Source organism: Hylobates moloch, unplaced genomic scaffold, assembly GCF_009828535.3.
Source record: "Hylobates moloch isolate HMO894 unplaced genomic scaffold, HMol_V3 SCAFFOLD_1, whole genome shotgun sequence".
Taxonomy (NCBI): Eukaryota; Metazoa; Chordata; class Mammalia; order Primates; family Hylobatidae; genus Hylobates; species Hylobates moloch.
Window position 1 is genome coordinate 70,729,301 of NW_026652276.1, and position 17,812 is coordinate 70,747,112.

General features: G+C 37.8%; 1 protein-coding gene across 10 annotated transcripts in view; it reads right to left on the reverse strand.

Moving 5' to 3' along the window:
• Positions 1-8,942: 8,942 nt before the first annotated feature.
• DYNC1I2 (dynein cytoplasmic 1 intermediate chain 2) overlaps positions 8,943-17,812 on the reverse strand; it is a 61,695-nt gene continuing 52,825 nt past the window's right edge. For 6 of the 10 annotated variants that reach the window (XM_032755379.2, XM_032755377.2, XM_058441184.1 and 3 more), the window contains 3 exons: positions 13,155-13,295; positions 11,416-11,541; positions 8,943-9,578 (listed from right to left, as the gene is read on the reverse strand). In XM_032755379.2, the coding sequence (XP_032611270.1) occupies positions 9,465-9,578; positions 11,416-11,541; positions 13,155-13,295 (381 nt within the window). In that variant the 3' untranslated portion in view covers positions 8,943-9,464. The remainder of the gene's footprint in view (positions 9,579-11,415; positions 11,542-13,154; positions 13,296-17,812) is intronic. The other 4 variants (XM_058441190.1, XM_058441211.1, XM_058441201.1 and 1 more) reach the window with 1 other exon arrangement.

A 17,812-nucleotide genomic window follows, 5' to 3' on the forward strand; every position in this document is an offset into this window, starting at 1 on the left:
CATCAGAGTGAACAGGCAACCTACAGAATGGGAGAAAATTTTTGCAACCTACTCATCTGACAAAGGGCTAATATCCAGAATCTACAATGAACTCAAACAAATTTACAAGAAAAAAACAACCCCATCAAGAAGTGGGTGAAGGACATGAACAGACACTTCTCAAAAGAAGACATTTATGCAGCCAAAAAACACATGAAAAAATGCTCATCATCACTGGCCATCAGAGAAATGCAAATCAAAACCACAGTGAGATACCATCTCACACCAGTTAGAATGGCCATCATTAAAAAGTCAGGAAACAACAGGTGCTGGAGAGGATGTGGAGATATAGGAACACTTTTACACTGTTGGTGGGACTGTAAACTAGTTCAACCACTGTGGAAGTCAGTGTGGCGATTCCTCAGGGATCTAGAACTAGAAATACCATTTGACCCAGCCATCCCATTACTGGGTATATACCCAAAGGACTTATAAATCATGCTGCTATAAAGACACATGCACACGTATGTTTATTGCGGCACTATTCACAATACCAAAGAATTGGAACCAACCCAAATGTCCAACAATGATAGACTGGATTAAGAAAATGTGGCACATATACACCACGGAATACTATGCAGCCATAAAAAATGATGAGTTCATATCCTTTGTAGGGACATGGATGAAACTGGAAAACATCATTCTTAGTAAACTATCGCAAGGACAAAAAACCAAACACCGCATGTTCTCACTCATAGGTGGGAATTGAACAATGAGAACTCATGGACACAGGAAGGGGAACATCACACTTGGGGGACTGTTGTGGGGTGGGGGGAGGGGGAGGGACAGCATTAGGAGATATACCTAATGCTAAATGACGAGTTAATGGGTGCAGCAAAACAACATGGCACATGGATACATATGTAACAAATCTGCACATTGTGCACATGTACCCTAAAACCTAAAGTATAATAAAAAAAAAAAAAAGACTTAAACATAAGACCTAAAACCATAAAAACCGTAGAAGAAAACCTAGGTAATACTATTCTAGACAGAGGCATGAGCAAAGACTTCATGACCGAAACACCAAAAGCAATGGCAACAAAAGCCAAAATTGACAAATAGGATCTAATTAAACTACACAGCTTCTGCACAGCAAAAGAAACTATCATGAAGGTGAACAGGCAACCTACAGAATGGGAGAAAATTTTTGCAATCTATCCATCTGACAAGGGGCTAATATCCAGAATCTACAAAGAACTTAAACAAATTTACAAGAAAAAACAAACCATCAAAAAGTGGGCAAATGTTATGAACAGACACTTCTCAAAAGAAGACATTGATGCAGCCAGCAAACATATGAAGAAAAGCTCATCACTGGTCATTAGAGAAATGCAAATCAAAACCACAGTGAGATACCATCTCACACCAGTTAGAATGGCAGTCATTAAAAAGTCAGTAAACAACAGATGCTGGAGAGGATGTGAAGAAATAGGAATGCTTTTACACTGTTGGTGGGAGTGTAAATTAGTTCAACCATTGTGGAAGACAGTGTGGCGATTCCTCAAGAATCTAGAACTAGAAATACCATTTGACCCAGCAATCCCATTACTGAGTATATACCCAAAGGATCATAAATCATTCTACTATAAAGACACATGCACGTGTATGTTTATTGCAGCACTATTCACAATAGCCAAGACTTGGAACCAACCCAAATGCCCATCAGTGATAGACTGGATAAAGAAAATGTGGCACATATACACCATGGAATACTACGCAGCCATAAAAAGGGATGAGTTTGGCCGGGCATGGTGGCTCACGCCTGTAATCCCAGCACTTTGGGAGGCTGAGGCGGGCAGATCACAAGGTCAGGAGATTGAGACCATCTTGGTTACCGTGGTGAAATCCCGTCTCTACTAAAAAAATACAAAAAAATTAGCTGGGCGTGGTGGCAGGCACCTGTAGTCCCAGCTACTCAGGAGGCTGAGGCAGGAGAATGGTGTGAACCCGGGAGGCAGAGCTTGCAGTGAGCCGAGATTGTGCCACTGCACTCCACCCTGGGCAACAGAGCGAGACTCCATGTCTAAATAAATAAATAAGTAAAAGGATGAGTTCATGTCCTTTGCAGGGACATGGATGAAGCTGGAAACCATCATTCTCAGCAAACTAACACAAGAACAGAAAACCAAACACTGCAGGTTCTGACTCCTAAGTGGGAACTGAACAATGAGAACACGTGGACACAGGGAGGGGAACATCACACACTGGGGCTTGTCGGGAGTTGGGGGTTAGGGGAGGGATAGCATTAGGAGAAATACCTAGATGATGGGTTGATGGATACCACAAACCACCATGGCACGTGTATACACCTATGTAACAAACCTGCACGTTCTGCACATGTACCCCAGAACTTAAAAGTATTTTTTTAAAAAAATTTCTAGAATCACTTTCTAGAAGCCAGAAGAGTAATCCTAGTTCCTCTCTCTCACAAAGAGTTGCTTTGTGGTCTTTTAAATATGTAGTATTATGTGTAGGCTTATTTGAGCTGAAAACTATCATAAAAGTAGTGCAGCAACTTGGTTAAGTACACAAGTCTAAAATCAAGACTTTCTGTGTTTAGTTCCTAAACTATGACTCACTTAATGTCCCTAGTCCCAGGGATACGCTGGACCTGGCTTGTACCAGCCCAGTGAGAGCCCACTATGTGTGTATCTTCCCAATTCCATTTTCATTGATACTACATTTGTTGTTTGCAATTGGCAATGGTGGGAACATTTACATCGTGCAAACTGGCTACAAACCAGTTTCCTCTTTTGTAAATTAGCAATCATATTTCCCACATTTGTGTGTGTATATATGTATTATTTAGTAAATGCTCAGTAAATAGTAGCAGTTATTACTACTACATGGTCAGAATGTACACAGGCCAGTTCTTTTTAAGGCAGAGGAAATGGTAACTAGAAGCAGCTGTACATTTCCACTAAGTATAAAGTAATGGTGAAAGACCTTTGAGTAGGTTCTCATATCACTCCCATCTCTTATTATTTTTTTTTTTTGAAACTTACACTGATTTAGCACTCTCTTTCAGAAGCAAAATAAAAAAGCTAAGATAAACATTATAAGTGAATCCTAACTGGTCAGGAAGGCTTTGTGTGGTAAAGCAGCTGTGTCAGCAGAGATATCTGAATTTCTAGGAGCCTGTTTTTAACCTCTAGCAGCCAGGAGATAGAGCCTGAGAAGCTTACAGGAGCTACTGAAGATCAGATGCTGAACCTGTTGAAGGCTATTTACTTATCACCTTCCATAATACCAATGCTTCATACCTGTATGGTGCTTCATAGATTAGCATGCATTTTCACATATATTCGGGTTTAATTCTCATAACTTCTCTAAGAAGTGGTAGATGAAGGAATAGCCTTAGAGAGGTGAAAACATTTGCCCAAAGACATGGTTAACTGAGTTTCAACACAAGTTGACTCTTAAAATTCAAGGCTCTTGGAACTGGAAATATAAATTTCAGGACTACCATGTTTGAAAGGGCTAATCTACCAACTAAATGTTAGTATTTGGAGCCGATTACTTCCTCTCAGTTGATGTAATTCCAATTAAAACACATCTTGACATTCATTTAGCATTTTGGGGCATCTGATCTACGTGAATGTATTATTCCAGTTATTCCCTGGTAACGCTGATACTGCAGCACTCATTTTACAGCAAAGAGGGGGAAGGTCTAGAGAGATGAAGAATTTGTCTAAGATGAGGAGCAGGCAACTCAGGGGCAGTCTTTTTTGTATTACACTGTATTATTCCTTATTGGACTTTCGGCACAAAATTATTTTTTCTTGATACAAATACTACTTAAGTTACTCCTGAGTTTGAGGAAGACTAAGGCTCATCATTTCTTTTACCTCTAGAAAATGAAGTCTCCTTCAAATCCATCTAAGAACCCTTAATGTACTGACAAATCATGACTATATCAAACATTATTAGAAATGAGGCCCATTAATAAGGGCCTAGTCATTTTACCAAGTTTCTTCCTCAATGGGTATTTATTAGATCAGGTTTTGACTTGTTTCTGGAAATCATATTTTGGATATAGTAAGAGAGCAGGGCTCTGCCAATCCAGATATGAAGCAGATAAGAGCTATTTCTGCAGGACTGATCTCAAGGTGTCCTGTAAGCCCGACAGCCAATACACAGTTCCTTAAGGAACAAAGGTCTTCCTTTTAGTGATCATCTTCTCACATGAGCACACATTATTTCCAAGAGGACTAATCCTAGGGAAGGGAGAAGTACTATGTAAAGAGCATAACAGCTGAATAGCTGTTGTTACTAGATTTGTATAGAAGTGACTGATTCCGGTTCTGCCACTATGTAACTGTATAGTCTTGAACCAAGTTTGTTCTCTCATTGATTCAAAAAAGGAGTTCCACTTGCCCTTTTCAAAGCCTCCAGATACCACAGTCGATGTTCTGTATATAACAGAAGAGGAAAAGCTGAGTCTAGGATGGAAATTCAGAGTGGGTCATTTTTTTTTTCTACTAATCTGTAACTTTATCATAGAATGTAATAAAACGTTCCTAGAAAAAGTATCACTGATTAAAAGCAATTGGTATTTTTCTCAGTTCACTGCTACTCCTGAACACTTGAGGATTCTGCGAGGGTTTAAGTTATGTGATTTCCTAGAATTAAAAAATAATAATTTCTTGAACACCAACCCACTTTATCCTGAGCTCGTTACATTGCACAGAGGGGTACACAGATGGTCTCTCTCCCTTCTAGTATTCTTAAAAAGAACATGAAAAATAAAATCCCTTATTTGTATAGTACTTTGTAATATAATTTACAAAGGTCTTCACATAGACATTTTCTCACATAATTGTCAGAGAAAGCAAATATTTTCCTCATTTAAAAGATGATAATACTTACCCTTATCCTAGGTTACACTATTAGAAATGGGGGAAATCAGGAATAGAACTTGGGTCTTTTGTACCCAGTGTTCTTTCTCTCATATACCAAGCCACTCTTAAATATAAGAAATTTTGTTTCAATGCATTTCCATTACCTTGTTCAGGAAAAAAAAAATCTAGTACAAAAATTCACAAAAGATAAAATTACTTGCTATCAAAGTCTTACCACTGGTAAACCTGATTTCAGGAGTCACAGTGTCAGGTCTCTGCATGCTCGGCCCAACGCAGGTGTGTTCTACATCCATACAATCACCGCCCCACAGCTTTCTGACCAAATCAAGTACATTATAAGAGAGGCAAGATAATACATTACCAGAGACCTGAATAAGCGACCTCACAAAGTGAAACAGACCTTTCAGAAAGCTTACCTGAGTGCAAGCTGTTCCATCCTCTGACTGGGAACTGGTAATGGAATATTAAGAAGCCAAAACTGGGATTCCTGCTATGAAACTAACAACACAAAATACCATAATTTTATAAAAGTTTGTAAAAGACTGCTGATTGGCTATATGGAAACTATCAGTGGCTAAAAGCTACATACTGAAAACTTAAATTCCTGCCATCCATTTGAACTTTTAGAAGTTTGGGAATTGTGAACATGGCAGGCAGAAAGACAATCTAAATAACATAAAGTCCAACAAAAGGAATGAGAGAACTGGCCAATTGTGAAAAGCATTCCAGTGTGATGGATTCCAAGTTTTATAGTTGGTATTCTGGTTAGCAGTGTAGGATTCTTCTCTAAGATGGACTCCATAACATGCTTCCTATTTATGAAAAAGGATTTACAAAATGTAATACAATACAAGCAAATTACTACCATTTGGGGGCTGTAAAACTTTTGAAAAAACTGGTTAAAAGAATGTTCCTAATTGTAATCTTCCCCTTCAAAAGAAATACTGAAATGGCTGTTCTCTGAATATTGCCTTTGGGGCAATTTCTAATTCTCTGACAGCATTAGGAGCCCCTAGATTTGTAAGCCAGATCTGTAAGTAAATAATTTCACAGCATCAATAATTTTAAATTAGTAAATGATAAAGTCCTAGTTGGGAGTGACTTTTCCTCAAACCTGTAAGGTCTCTAAGTTGCCTAGCACAGGGGGCCCCAACCCCTGGGCCGCAAACCAGAACCAGTAGTGGTCTGTGGCAGGCCGTATAACAGAAGGTGAGCAGCAGGCGGGCGGGCGAGTGAGCAATACCACCTGAGCTCCCCATCCTGTCAGATCAGCCAGTGACGGCATTAGATTCTCATAGGAGCGCAAACCCTAATGTGAACTGCACATGTGAGGGATCTAGGCTGTGTGAGCTCCTTCCTTATGAGAATCTAATAATGCCTGATGATGATCTGAGGTGGAACAGTTTGATCCCGAAACCATCTCCCCAACCTCCCTGGTCCGTGGAAAAATTGTCTGCCATGAAACTGATGCCTGGTGCCAAAACGGTTGGGGACTGCTGGCCTAGCAATCAGCAAGATGGTAACAGGAAAGCAAGATCTCCTTTCTTGTGGCTGTGTAGCTTGGATTAAAAACAAAACTCAATGGGAACCCCATCACTAAGTCATCAAGAAGAAGCAAAGCTGTTGGCTTTTTAACCTTGGCTTATCCTGAAGACTGAGACATGACACCAGCACCCTAGATGATAAGCAGCATCTGGAGCTGCACTTGGAGCTCCAGTCTCTTTAGCATACATTTAATTATACAGCTTTCTCATTTAGAAAACTATTACAATGTCAATGTTGAAATACTGGGGTTGTGGAAAAGACATTTAAAAATGCACTGCCCAGTGAGTGGCAGGTGACCACTGAAATTTATGGCAGCGCTTTAGGGAAAAACAAACAAACAAACAAACAAACAAAAAAACCTACTGGCTTTCTGACTTAAAAATAATGCACTACTCAATATAAAGGAAAGATAGTATGATATGCTTCACAGCAGCTTTTCACTCATCCATTCAAGTCTTTCCATATGGTTCAAGGGGTGGACATTACAGTCTATCCATACTAGTGCAGAACAGACTAAAACATTTTAACAACACTGAAAGACTAGGACCAATCATTCCTAAGATGACTTTCCTATAGTTCCTCCCACTAAATTTTAAGTCATCCATTCCTTTGAGATACAGTATTTCAGCATTATTGTAACAACATTTTATACAAAGAGATTTTCTAAACTTTATAGGGAACTGGATCTGTAAACAGGAAGAAAGCTTCTACCAATGCATATATGGTTTAAGTAATACCAAAAAATGATTATTTCAGAGATGTATTGCAAGTTAATTGTCTGTGAAGCTGGATATTCCTTAACATGAAGGTAATAAACTTTAACGTTCCATTCAAAAAGACAAAAACCAAACAACAAAAAATAAGAAATTAACCAGAAAGCTATAGCTTGTTTTCTTACTCAGAAAAAAAGTATAACTGATATGGTACAATTTCTGTAACTGGATATTTTTCAAAATTATAAGGCTTTTAGTTCTAAAAGTATAAAGAACTGTGATGCACTTCTAGTCAACCTAATCTTGCTAGAAGCTTTATCAACACTGACAGTCTCAATACTTTCTCTTTTGCTATTATATAGTCAACTTTAAAGGTAATTCCTTAAACTAAATTTGTGTGTTCCTAAAACTACAGACTAAAGTTGAATGGGCAAAGGTATACATCGCATTTTCTGGGGGAGAAGGGGAGAAGTCATTCCCAAAAAGTGCAACATTTAAACAATTTTATTCTTTCTTTCACAACTAAACACAACACCTTGAGGCCGAGGAACATCAGATTTGCCATCTGATTTCCAACCTTTTCTTATCCATTATGTTTTAACACTTGTTTTCCCTACTTTTAGTCATTTTTACAAACTGAAAGTAAAGATACAGTAACTACATGAGTAGTGAGTACATGAATTTTTCTATATAAAGACAGTGTGACTCTGCTAAAATTGAAGTTTTGACTCACAGACACTGCTACAATGAGATAACTTGAGATGTTGTCTTTGGTACATAATGGGCAATTATGGGATATTAATTTATGAAACTGAATATAGAAAAGTAAAGAATTGCCTACTTTTCTATATTCCATTTCATATACTGATACCCCATAATTGAGTAGAGCTGAAAGAAAATTCAGAAATCATTAAATCAAAACTTAATTCCTACATATAAAGAATGAGGCACAGACTTGGCTAAAATCATACTTCTCATAGGTGCTTCAGCAAGAATGAGAGTTTGGGGCCAATAATTCCAGGTCAATTATTCCTTACACTATACACTACTCATTATTTGGACATTTCTCTCCCAACAAATCTTTGTTACAATTATTAAAAGAAAAATCTTCACATTCTGTTTGCTAATCTCTCTTCCTAGTTCATGTTCTGTTGAATAAAAGACAGTTACATTTCAGAGGTACAAAAGGTTGGGATCAAATAAATAGACAATTTAAAGTAGATAAAATCAAGATCTGATCATAGTCCTTTCCTCTATTCCTGAAATTCACTGATTTCAATACTAATTCTTAGATATTTGTCACCTACCTTTTGGACTTGTAGACAATGCTGTGGCAACAGATCTCAAGATGTAGATTTTAATGCCAAAGTATGGGTCCATTTGAGCACTTTGCCTTTATGGCTACTGAAATCATGAAATCAATTTCTCTCAAAGGTTTTACTCTCAGTGAGGTCACATACATAGTTCTTAATCAGTGAAAATTATAGGCAGCTTTCTATTTATCTTTTAAAGGAAATATGTCTTAGATGGAAAGAATATAAAGTAGTAAAGCAAAAGTTAACCTAGGGGAAATTTTTTCACCAACAGATTATCTAGACATCAATTCATAATGCCCTGGGAGATCTATAGTATATACCACATGGCATATTTAGGGCACACAGCTCTATAGGATTTGAGATGGCTGCTCACAGCAGGAGCTTAAAGAAAGATATGGAAAAATATATTTCATAAAAGATGGAAAAATTCAAGTTGTAAGGAGTAAAAATGAAAATCTGAAAAGTTAACGCATATTTATTTTTATTTATAGGTAACTACCACATGAATTATAAAGACAACAAAGGATGTCAGAATGAACATGGATAGGTGTATGCATACTACGGCTAAGGAGAAACAATGTTCCTACGTATTATGGGTAGTGAGAACATTATCTGTATAACAGGGAACTGTGATTATTTAAAAATATGCAGAACTTATTTCATCTGTGCTTTAGAAATAACTGTATACAGTGTTATAAGTTGAAAAGAACTCAAAATAACTAATACCAAATACACACCTGTGTGTTAGAATTCAAAAAAGCTGCTTTCTGTGAAGTCAATAAGCTATATTAAAAAATGACACAAATCCAAAACAAGATGCATGTTACATATAAAGGGACATTTTAAGTTTCCTTGCTGCATTAAACCCATGGTTTAATCCATGAAATTTCCTTTTAATTATCATTTAGATAGAAGCATGCAAATAGTCTCGGGATCTACTTAAGAACCTTTCCCAAATCCACTAGTTACACTCCCCTTTTCAGGAACTAAGCAGGTATTCGGGTAGCTGCTTCCTCCTCTGCATCAGCTCGGTTTGCATTAATTTCTGCAAGTGTTCGGCCAAACCGTGCCCATTCATCATTGCGGGGAACAGCAATCTGCTATTAAAAGAAAGACAATGTTTTATATACAATGAAATAAAAGATCATTTTACCCACTATTATTCAGTTTGTTTTCAAATAATTTTTCTGTTAAAAAGTAATAATTGACCTGAATGGCCTTTCCATAATTATGGGGACTATAACAATGATTTACAACATTTCAAAACAAAAGACGGTGTTTGTGAAGTGTGTTGTGACAGCCTCAGAAATGACTTGGCTATTATCACCACCAATGCAAGAGAGAATAACAATGATGCTTTGTAAATATAACTCCTATGCACCATCTCATGGATTTTGCTGGAGAGGAATTCCTTAAATTTTTTTTTTTACTGTATTCTTGCACAATTCCTAGTAAGAAACAGTGTTTGAAGCATGGTTCATAAGGGGGCTGGTTTCTTCTAAGTATTTTTGTTTGGAACATAAGGTAATCTTTCTTGATACCTTAACTCCTTCATCAAAAGCTGTGCTACTATTTACCGCTTTAGTGTTGCACTGGTGGCAAAAGAGCCTTGTGATGCTTTACTTCGGAGGCAGTCCAATAACATATATATATATATATAATTTTTTTTTTTTTGAGACAGTCCCACTCTGTTGCCCAGGCTGGAGTGCAGTGGCACAGTCTTGGCTCACTGTAACCTCTGCCTCCAGGTTCAAGTGATTCTCCTGCCTCAGCCTCCCGAGTAGCTGGGATTACAGGCATGTGCCACCACACCTGGCTAATTTTTGTATTTTTAGTAGAGATGGGGTTTTGCCATGTTGGCCAGGCTGGTCTCGAACTCCTGACCTCAGGTGATCTACCCGCCTCATCCTCCCAAAGTGCTGGGATTACAGGTGTGAGCCACTGCGCCTGGCCCCAATAACAAATATTTTTGATAACTGCCATTATAATATCATAGCAGTCTGACACTGTCATGTTAGGGCACAAACCACTCACTGTGGCAAATGACTGTGCCTGTTTATAAATCTACACTATCCAGTAGGGTAGCTACTGGCCACATGTGACTATTTACATTAAAATTAATTAAAATTAAAAATTCAGTTATGCAGTTGTAGTAGCAACACTTAAAGTGTTCAATAGCCATATGTGGCTAGAAGCTACCATATTAATGCAGGTACAGAACATTTCCATTTGTGCAGATAGTTTAACTGGCTGCTCTAAATGATTAAATCTACCTCTCACCGGATCCAATTGCTAGAGGCCATGGGATATCCAGAGAGGAGAGAAATCATGAGGCATAGCAAAGGAAAGTGGCTAAGGTCACTTTTTTAACCCCTAGCCAGGGTTAAAAAAGAGGAAATCCATCCTGGGCTTTGTGTTCAGCCAATCAGAGCAGCAAAGATGAGACAGCTGCAGCTTATCCTATTGGATTCCATTACTGTGGCTTTGCATCAAGGCTTCAGAGTCAAGATGCACATTTCATAAAGTCACAGATGGTTCTCAAAAGATACTACTTTTGGTTTCTACTACCTGGCCCAAATTAATGAATACAGAAAAATAAATCTTATTTCAATATCAATAAAACCCCAAAGTCCACCTATAACTCCAAACTTCTCCCTGAAGAATTTCTGATTTCCAGCAATGCATGCTTCAAGAAACATGGTACTTTCAATGTATTTATTGTATTACCCTCAAAATCTGTTGCATGGGACACAGACCATTGGGTTTAGAAAGAAAATGTTTCAAGAGTTGCTTCTGTGGTAGAAAGTAAGTTTTATCTTTACAACCATATAGTTTATACAACTCATAAACCTCAAAGCCTAGGGTTAGCCACAAAGATGCCTTTACTACAATGCAACTAAACAGATGTGTCAAAATTATAGGCAGGGAGTCCCATACCTCTCCCACATCGTATATAACAATCTGTCCTTCAGAATCACCCACAGCAATCTCTCTGCCAGAATGGGTCCATCTCACACGATTAAGAGCAGGATTACCCTCCACAAAAATGCTGGCAGTTGGTACCTAAAGTCATTTAAAATAAAGGACAGTGTTGAAAGTTTCATCAAGATTTCTATAAACATGTAAAACAGTAATTCTTCTCTCAATCTGGGTACATTTTTAAAAACAAAGATGAAAACAGGTAAGAATTTCCCCAACTTTCTTCTTCTTCAGTGATATATTATGAATGACATTATAGTCAATCCTTGAAAATGGTTTGGGAAAATAAGTCTTTGTATAAAAAATTCTCAGAAGACTAGACACATTATTTTGAAAGGTCTTCTCTTGAATAAAGAATCCTTTTTTGTTGTTTTAATGTCTTTAAGAAGTCAAGCTGTTTGAAAACACATGGCCAAAACCCATTTAAAAAGAAAACACTTCAAAAGCCCTCATAAGCAGATTATGGTTCAGTTGTAGAGGACAGGAATCACTTGTGCAGCGTGTATCTCTATCAGCTGAAACCTGTATTTGACTCTCTGTTCCTAGAAACAGTTCATACTGAAGGTGCAGTATGAGTCTGTCTAAAGCCTCTTGTTCCATGAGCTAGCCGGAGAGAGCCAGGATAATGGCACCAACACAATGGCACCAGCTCCCTGGAATCTGACTATGCCTCTTCTTTGCTAAGGAAGAAGAGTTTTATTTGCTACACATGAAGCAAACATTCAGTGTTTGGATTCAGACTAAAAGTATGATAAAATTTTTAAAAAATTTTGAAATTTGACAAAAAAATCCTTATAATTTGTATTAGTCATCCCCAAATAATTTAACCCCATACACAGAATACCAAAATTGTTATAAAGAAATATTAAATTTCAATCCACATTTAATTGTAACCTCAAATCTCTAAGACCAAAATCCAAATTAAGACAACAGAATTGGTACCATTCTAGGTAACTAGGAAGAGATGTGGGAGATCTGAGTTGACTCTCTCTCAACAATTGTTATTGAAAGAAATGCTAATTAATTCTATTACCAACAGCAATATAGAATAGAATTCTAAGAACATTTTTAAGCTTCTCTAAGCTGGTAAAAATACATGTGACTAAAAATAAATAAGAGTTGCAATTAAATTTAATTGCTAATAAGTGATTTTAGTACAGCAATTAGGAAATTTGATAGTTTCTATATTCATTTTATAGTAACACTCTGTTTTCAATCCTTCATGGAAAAAAACTCATCAAAAATCAAAATACATTTTTCCTTCCTTCAAACAAATCAGGCTAAGATTAATGTTTATGGATGATATACAATGCTATCAAGGCTAAGAGATAATTTAGAAATTCAGAATTAAGGTTAACATACTTCAACAGTCTGAAACTGTCTGCTTTCTAGCCTATGAATGAAAAACATCCCAGTTATCTTATGAATGAGACTTTGCCAGGACATTAGAGACATGATAGTGCTTTTCATAAGTAAAAGGAAATGCCCCAGTGCTCCTGGCAGCATTATTTCTCCCTTTAGTTCTTCGCAGCATGCTGTTTATTATTTAGGGTACAAAGCTTATTTGAGTTCTTTGTGATGAAGCTACAATCACAGAGCCCTTTTACATTCTTTGGAATAAAAGGAATTTCACAGATTATTCAATAAATACCCAATTTTCTATTTTTCAATGCAATTTTTGTTATTTTCCTGCTCACCTCTGTGTCATTATTGAGATTCCACAAATCCAATCTCCCCATGCCATCCACACAGGCAAACAGGGCTGGGTGGGTAGGTGACCACATAACATCATAAACATAGTCTGCATTATCTTCAAATGAATACAAAGGCTTGTTATTCTGAAAGAGAAAAGTTGATTCTTAGCATAGTCCATATATGACATACAAATCATTAAACTACTTATCACTGGAAAAAAAATGACATACATTCAACAGGTATGATAACATTTTATGATATTTAACTCAGCCTAGAAAAAGTTCCTATAATTTGTTTCACTACAGAATCACCTGGTATTGTAAACTAAGAATCAACTATTGATTGCATTTTCTTTTTAACTTGTAGATGCTATACTGTTTAAAAAAAATAGAACATGCTTCAAAAACATTTGTCAATGAGAAGATTCTGGGAAGATAACAGCAATAGCAGTGTACTTTTTAAATCTCCTCTAGATCTCCCCATATACTCAGATAAAGCAATGAGGGCAGGAAGAGCAAAGGTTCACAGACAGCATCTACAGCAGAATCAGGAGACAAACTTCCAAATAAAATCAGGTGTAAACAAACCTCTGACAACTACAAGACTTGCATGGTATCAGTATCTGTGTGGGAAGAAGATGAAGGAAGGCACGAGAACTTCTGACAGGTGGAGAACAGAACCTCACAGTCATAGCAGATGCTCACTGGACAGTGTGGAGGGCTAATCTGAGAACAGCAGCAAAAACTAGGAGGCAGTTTGGGACAATTCCACTTATAAACACATTTGACCCTTGAACAATACAGGTTTGAACTGCACAGATCCACTTATACTCATATTTTCTTCTGCCTCTGCCACCCCTGGGACAGCACAACCAACCCTTCCTTTCTTTTCCTCCTCAGCCTATTCAACTGTGAAGATGATAAGGATGAAGACCTTTATGATGATCCACATCCACTTAATGCATAGTAAATATATTTTCTCTTCTTTATGATTTTCTTAACATCTTCATTTCTTTAGCTTGCCCTTAAGATGACAGTATATAATACATATAACATAAAAAAATGTGTTAATCAACAGTTTCTGTTGTCAGAAAGGTTTCTGGTCAGCAGTAGGCTATTAGTAGTTAAGTTTTTTGGAAGTCAGAAGTTATATGTGGATTTTGAACTGCTGGGATGGGCGCTGGCACCCCTAACCCCTGCATTATTCAAGGGTCAACTGTAAATGCAAGCGGACTACAGTGCAGTATAAGTAAGTTCTCATGGTACAGTCTGGGTGCTATAAACTCTCAAAATTAGCAAATCAAAAGTTCCTTTCCAAGACAAAGTCTCACAGAAGAGAAACTGCTGGGAGTAGAATCCAAGTTATAGAATGCCAGACAAAAGAGACAAAGCAGTAAGTTCAGATAGAAGTGGTGGAGAGAAGCAGAAAAGGCACATCTCAGAAAGCACAAGGTACATGTATTCTCACTTTGCAAAAGCCAGAGAAGAGAGAGCTTTAACCTAGAAAATGAACTAGGAAAGCTATCCTTGCCCATTTCCTCCTCCTAAAAGTACACAAAAATTCATTTCACTAGTAGACAATAGCAAAGAAAAGGATCTCAGTCAGATTCCATAAAAGTTATTGTGGTGTCAAGAAAATTAGACAGGAAAGGAATAGTCTTTTCAAGAAATGGTGCTGGGAAAACTAGATATACATATGCAAAAGAATAAAGCTGGCCCAGGTGCCATGGCTCATGCCTGTAATACCAGCACTTTGAGAAGCTGAGGTGGGTGGATCACATGAGCTCAGGAGCTTGAGACCAGCTTGGCAACGTGACAAAACCCTGTCTCCACAAAAAATACAAAAATTAGCTGAGCATGGTGGCATGCACCTATAGTCTCAGCTACCTGGGGGGCTGAGATGGGTGGATGGTTTGAGCCCAGGATGTCGAGGCTGCAGTGAGCTGAGATCACGCCACTGCACTCCAGCCTAGGCAATGGGAGTGAGATCTTATCTCAAAAAGATAAAAAAATAAAAAAAGTAAAGCTGGATCCCTCCTTCCTGACATCATATAGAAAAATTAACTCAAATGTATCACAGATCTAAATGGAAAGTAAAACTGTGAAACTTTTTTTTTTTTTCTGAGACCACATCTCGCTCTGTCGCCCAGGCTGGAGTGCAGTGGTGTGATCTCAGCTCACTGGGTTCAAGTGATTCTCCTGCCTCAGCCTCCCAAGTAGCTGGGATTACAGGCATGCACCACCATGCTCAGCTAATTTTTGTATTTTTAGTAGAGAAGGGGTTTCACCACGTTGGCCAGGCTGGTCTTAAACTCCTGACCTCAGGTGATCCACCCACCTCGGCCTCCGAAAAGTGCTAGGATTACAGGCGTGAGCCACCGTGCCTGGCCAAAACTATGAAACTCTTAAAGGAAGCATACAAGTAAATCTTTGTGACCTTGAACTCAGCAATGATTTCTCAGTTGAGAAGCCAAAAGCACAATGACAAAAGAAAAAGTAGGTAAACTGAGCTACATCAAAATTAAATACTTTTGGGCTTCAAATGATATCAAGAAAGTGAAAAGAGAACCTACACAATGGGAGAAAATATTTGCAAACCATGTATCTGATACATCACTGTGTCTACAGTGCTTACAATAGCCTGTAAGTATTAATACATGAAAAGATGCTCAACATCATTAGTCGTGAGAGGAATGCAAATCAAAACCACAATGAGGTATCACTTCATACCACTAGGATAGCTAGAATAAAAAAGTAACAAATGTTGGTGAAGATACAGGAAATCAGAACCTTCATACCTTGCTGGGGAATGTAAAATGGTGCTGCCACTTGAAAAACAGTTTGGTAGCTCCTCAACAGGCTAATTAGTCACCATGTGACCCAACAATCCCACTCCTAGGTATATACCCGAGAGAAATAAAAACTTGCACATTCACAGTAGCATTATTTATAATAGCCAAAAAGCAGAAGCAACTGAAGTGTTCATCTGATGAATGGATAAACAAAAAGTGGTATATCTATACAATGGGGTATCATTCAGCTGGAAAAGGAACAATACATTGATACAAGAAGTATCAATATGAAGGGATGACCCTTGAAAACATTATGCAAAGTGAGAGAAGCCAGTACACAATTATATGATTCCATGAAATGTCCATGAACTGTCCATAACAGGCAGACCCAAAGAGATAGAAAGTAGATTGATTAGTGGTTGATTAGTGGTTTTCAGGAGCTGTGGGGGTAGGGGAGAATGTGGAGTGACTGCTAATGGGTATAACGTCTCTTTCTAAAATTGGAAAATGTTCTAAAATTAGATACTGGCAATAATGCATGCCTCTGTGAATATACTAAGAACCACTGAATTGTATACTTTAAAAGAGTGAATTTCATGGTATAAGGATTTTGCTCAATAAAACTGTTATTTAAAAAGAAACTTATTTTAAAAGAAGAGATAAGGTGATTTAAAAAAAAAAGTGATGAAGATCAGCAAAGGTACATCTACAATGGCAGGTCCTGAAGAAGAAAACCAAAGCAGTAATACAGAACAAATACCAAAAACAACTCAAAAGAACTCTCCTAAAATAAAAGACAGCTTGAAACTACATATTGAAAGGGTATCCTGTGTTTCTAGGAACACTGACCCTCTAAAGAAAAGGGAAAAAATCATTTGATCACCCACATTTTAAAAAAAGACCAAATCGCAAGTAGGAAAAAGAAAATCAGATTGTCATCAGATTTTGTGACAGCAATGCTTTTTTCCAGAAGTCCACAGAGTAACTAAGGTATACAAAGAAAGAAAGTGTAAGTCATGGATTTTATAAACAATCAAACTAATCTCCATAATCAGGTACTTTCGTGGAATATGGGAATAATGCACCTGTGGGCACCTTCTGCATCATGTACTACAGAATGAGCTTCAGATGACCAAAAAGACTGAAGAGACGTTAACGTAAGGTCTGGTGGATAACCAAGTCATTTATGAGGGTAAACGTCTCATTACGGAAACATAAACAATCTGAAACCACACACATTAATATGAATGACACCACAGGAATGCAAAATCAAGACTGAGAAACCCCACAGGATCAACCTGACAGAGACCAACCTGGTTTCTTCCTCGAGAATAAAACAGCAAGAAAAAAAAAGAGGGATGCAAGCCCTACTTTAAAGAGGAACTTAAAAGATACGTCAATTGTGGCTGGGCTTGGTGGCTCAAAATCGCAGGACTTTGGGAGGCCGAGGAGGGCCGAGGCAGGCGGATCACTTGAGGCCAGGAGTTTGAGACCAGCCTGGCCAACATGGTGAAACCCTGTCTCTACAAAAAATATAAAAATTAGCCAGGCATGGTGGCAGGCGCCTGTGATCCCAGCTACTCGGGAGGCTGAGGCATAAGAATCACTTGAACCCAGGAGACAGAGGTTGCAGTGAGCCAAGATTGCGCCACTGCACTCCAGCCTGGGCAAGAGTGAGATTCTGTCTCAAAAATAAAAAAAAAAAAAGAGAGAGAGAGATATGTCAATCGCAAATGGATGGCCCTTCTTTGGATCCTGCTTCAAATAAATAGTAAAAAGAAAAAAAAAATTGAACACTGATAGGCCATTTGATGAAAATAAGGAGCCAATGTTCGTTTTGGGGGGTTTAATAATGATATGGTAATATTT